General features: G+C 39.2%; 1 protein-coding gene across 1 annotated transcript; it reads left to right on the top strand.

Moving 5' to 3' along the window:
* The first annotated feature begins 289 nt into the window (after nucleotides 1-289).
* On the top strand, nucleotides 290-3,285 carry LOC131624562 (uncharacterized). The gene is made up of 4 exons (XM_058895511.1): nucleotides 290-591; nucleotides 733-982; nucleotides 2,250-2,688; nucleotides 2,780-3,285. The coding sequence occupies exons 1-4, from the start codon at nucleotides 290-292 to the stop codon at nucleotides 3,283-3,285; spliced, it is 1,497 nt and encodes a 498-aa protein (XP_058751494.1).
* The last annotated feature ends 383 nt before the right edge of the window (nucleotides 3,286-3,668 follow it).

Below are 3,668 nucleotides of genomic sequence, written 5' to 3'. Positions count from 1 at the left end.
CCCGTAACACGTCTAATTCTAATGAAGTCGTTACGAGGCGCGCTGGAGGATTTTTTCATACAAAATTCTTGGGAGGAAACCGGCTGTGGAACGAATATTTTACCATCTTATTGGTGAGAAGTCTCTCTTCTACTCCGATTATGCCTGGATGAAAAACGTTTTAGAGAAGGCAAGCGTGACAGAGTCTATGTTTTACTCGTGGTTAGTTGCCAACTAAACCTATCAGCAGGCCAGGCAACTTACTTACGAACAGTTTGTGTCAATGTTTGTGTACCATAAATGATTGCGAATGTGGAAACCTCGGAAAAAGGGGTTTACGATTGGCCGTCTAATATGGGTTCCACCTTCTACAGGAGAACTGTATTATTTACGGATGATGCTGACGGTTGTCAAAGGACCTACAACTTACGAAGAAATACGTAAGGTTGGAGATAGACAATATGATTCTTTTAGGGATGCATGTTTTGCTATTGGTTTTCTTGAAGATGACCGTGAATACATCGGAGCCATAAAAGAAGCAAGTGAATGGGGGTCTGGACATTACCTTCGAAAGCTGTTTGTGGTTATGCTTTTGTCTGGCAATGTCAACAGGCCTGCCCATGTGTGAAAGGAGTCGTGGGTTTTGCTGTCAGATGGTCTGTTGCACCAGCAGAGACTGCTGGTTAAAGACAATGGTGTGTTTTGTAATATTTTTTAAATCTATTTATATCATGTATATATGATTGGCATAAGACCTGTTTTTGCTGTGACAATACTTATTCTTACTCAACAACAACTGGTGAATCTCACTTTAATGGAGATTGAAAAACTACTCCAACTAAATCGACGATCTCTTAGAGACTTCAAGCCTATACCATATCTCGATGACTATGTTTTGGAGAAACTCGGGAATCATCTCATATATGAGGAGCGCAGTTATGACATCGAAGCCATGAAAGCTGAGTTCCAATACTTACATGCCGCACTTACAGGCTGTTGTCATGTAAAATGTTTCTCTTTGGCGGATTCCATTATATATTTTCATTTAAATTGTACTTTTATCTCTTTTTGTTCCAAGCAGATGAACAACGAGGAATATACCAAACAATTATGAATGCGGTTCATAGTCAGAAGGGAGGTGTTTTTTTCTGCACGGTTACGGGGGCACCAGGAAAACATACATGTGGAGAACACTTGCCAGTTCGCTTAGGTCTAAACACGACATATGCATAACGGTTGCGACAAGTGAGATCGCAACATTGTTGTTACCCGGTGGGAGAACCGCCCATTCAAGGTTTAAACTACCTGTGCCTAGAGCTGTCAAAATGGGCTGAAGCCCATGGGCCGACCCATTTGGCCCGAAATTTTTTACGGCCTGGGCCTCATTTTTCGAGCCCATTTACATCCGGGCCTTTTTTAGCCCGGCCCTAAAAAGCCCTAAAAAATATGGGCCGGCCCGTATGGGCCATGGGTAGCCCACCGGCCCGAAAAAATTAAATATTTTTAATATAATTAAAATTTATCCTTTCCTAATTATAATTATTATAAAAATTTATAACATTTTCTTGTTATAATTATCATAAAATTATAATTGTCATGAATATTTATAACTTAAAATTTGTTGGAACAAGTTATTTAATTATTTGTGCTACATTAGATAATTTGTGATGTATTTTGGATAGTTTAAATTAAGTTAATGTGTTGTTTTACATTTTAATTATTAACTTATATGGATTATTTAGAAATTATAATTTTGGATATAAAATTTAATATATATATATATATATATATATATATATATATATATATATATATATATATATATAATGTATTCTTGCATGCAATTATATGGTTACTTACAAAAATAATGAGAAGATTTTAATTTTTTATAGAAATGGGCCCGTTTAGGGCCGAAGCCCAGTTAGGGTCGGGTAGCCCGCAGCCCAGACAGGACCGGGCCTGGGTAGTAAAATTATAGCCCATTTAAAAATGGGTTTTTTGGGCCCGGCCCTAAAAAGCCCGAAGCCCATATGGACCGGCCCATATGGGCCGGGTAGCCCATATTGACAGCTCTACCTGTGCCCACCTTGGATAACTCAACTTGCAACATTCCATACAATGATGAGGCTGCTGAGCTACTTCGGCAAGCGAAGTTAATAATTTGGGATGAGGCTCTTATGGCCAACAAATGGTGCTTTGAAGCACTTGACAAGACATTGAAGGATCTCATGAGTGTAACTGGCAACTCGAGTAAGGTGTTTGGTGGTTAGGTTGTTGTGTTTGGAGGAGACTTCAGGAAGATCTTGCCGGTTATTCCTAGGGGAACTCGATCAGACATTATCCATGCAACCATTAACGCTTCGTACATTTGGCACTCTGTACAAGTACTGACACTTACCAAAAATATGCGCCTCACATCTGGAACATCTGAACACGGAAGGAAGGAATTAGCTGATTTCTCAGACTGGTTGTTGAGAGTCGGTGAAGGTAGGCTCGGAGGTCCAAATGATGGTGCTGCTAAAATTGAGTTTCCACAAGAGATGTTAATCAAACAGTTTGAAGATTCGATTGTTGGCATCGTAACGAGAACGTACCCTGAATTCCTCAGTAATTACCACGACTATGGGTATCTGAAATGTAGAGCTATATTGGCATCAACCATTAATATGGTAGACAAAATTAACAACCATGTTTTAGCAATGATGCCAGGTATGCCAAAAATTTATTCAGTTTATATATACTATGCAATGTGTGTAGATGTAAGTCCCTTTCGTTTATGAATGACCAGCTTTTGTTGTAGGTAATTTGAGGGATTACTATAGCTGCAACACTGTCGACCGATCCGAAATCCATGACCGCGACATGCTCGATGTTCTAACTCCGGAGTTTCTTAGTTCTTTAAATACTCCAGGTATGCCGAACCATCACATAAACCTAAAAATTGGTGCACCAGTTATGCTTATGAGGAACATTGATCAATCCGAAGGACTATGTAATGGTACACGGCTCACTGTGACAAAGATGGTGTCGTACGTCCTTGAGGCACACATAATGGGAGGAAAACACCATGGGAACGTGGTTTATATTCCATGGATGGATATGACGATAAACAAGTCACAGGGTCGGTCTTTAGATTGGGTGGGTCTTTACATTCCTCGCGACGTCTTTACTCATGGGAAGATCTATGTTGCGCTATTGCGGGTTACCAGCAAGAAGGGAGTCAAGGTTCTGATACACGATGATAAAAACACCGCCAAAACCAGCACGGCGAATGTGGTTTACAAGGAGGTTTTCAATAATATTTAAGGGAGGAACCGTCAAATACTATCTTGAACCATATATGTTACAACTTTTTTGTGGCCTGTAATTGTCGCAGTCCTTATGGTACTGATTTTGGTGTTTCATGGGTCCAGGAGACCCTTTGCAGTAACATAACTCAAGGATACCCAAACAACATGGATTTTTATTACATGCATTATTGGTAATCCACTTACACACGGTACTGTTTGTATAAATTATCCATGGATGTTTCTAAAACTCAGAGTTTATAACCATTACATATAAACCACGTTCTTACACTATTAATTCCAACAGTCTCACTTAACAGTACAAGAATTAAAAAAAAACTACATAAGAGCATTTCAAATATATTACATATAACGTCTGTCCCGAAACTACATTTTAGTGAA

This window comes from Vicia villosa, unplaced genomic scaffold, assembly GCF_029867415.1.
Source record: "Vicia villosa cultivar HV-30 ecotype Madison, WI unplaced genomic scaffold, Vvil1.0 ctg.000137F_1_1_3, whole genome shotgun sequence".
Taxonomy (NCBI): domain Eukaryota; kingdom Viridiplantae; phylum Streptophyta; class Magnoliopsida; order Fabales; family Fabaceae; genus Vicia; species Vicia villosa.
Note: the sequence above shows the minus strand (reverse complement) of the source record. Positions and strands in the feature narration are given on the sequence as shown.

Excerpts from the sequence above, each read along its gene's own strand:
- LOC131624562 (XM_058895511.1), top strand. The coding sequence starts at position 290 with ATGTGGAAACCTCGGAAAAAGGGGTTTACGATTGGCCGTCTAATATGG. Across the intron at positions 983-2,249 it reads CACTTACAGGCTGTTGTCAT|GTTGTTGTGTTTGGAGGAGA; the intron begins GTAAAATGTTTC and ends TTTGGTGGTTAG. Across the intron at positions 2,689-2,779 it reads TGTTTTAGCAATGATGCCAG|GTAATTTGAGGGATTACTAT; the intron begins GTATGCCAAAAA and ends CTTTTGTTGTAG.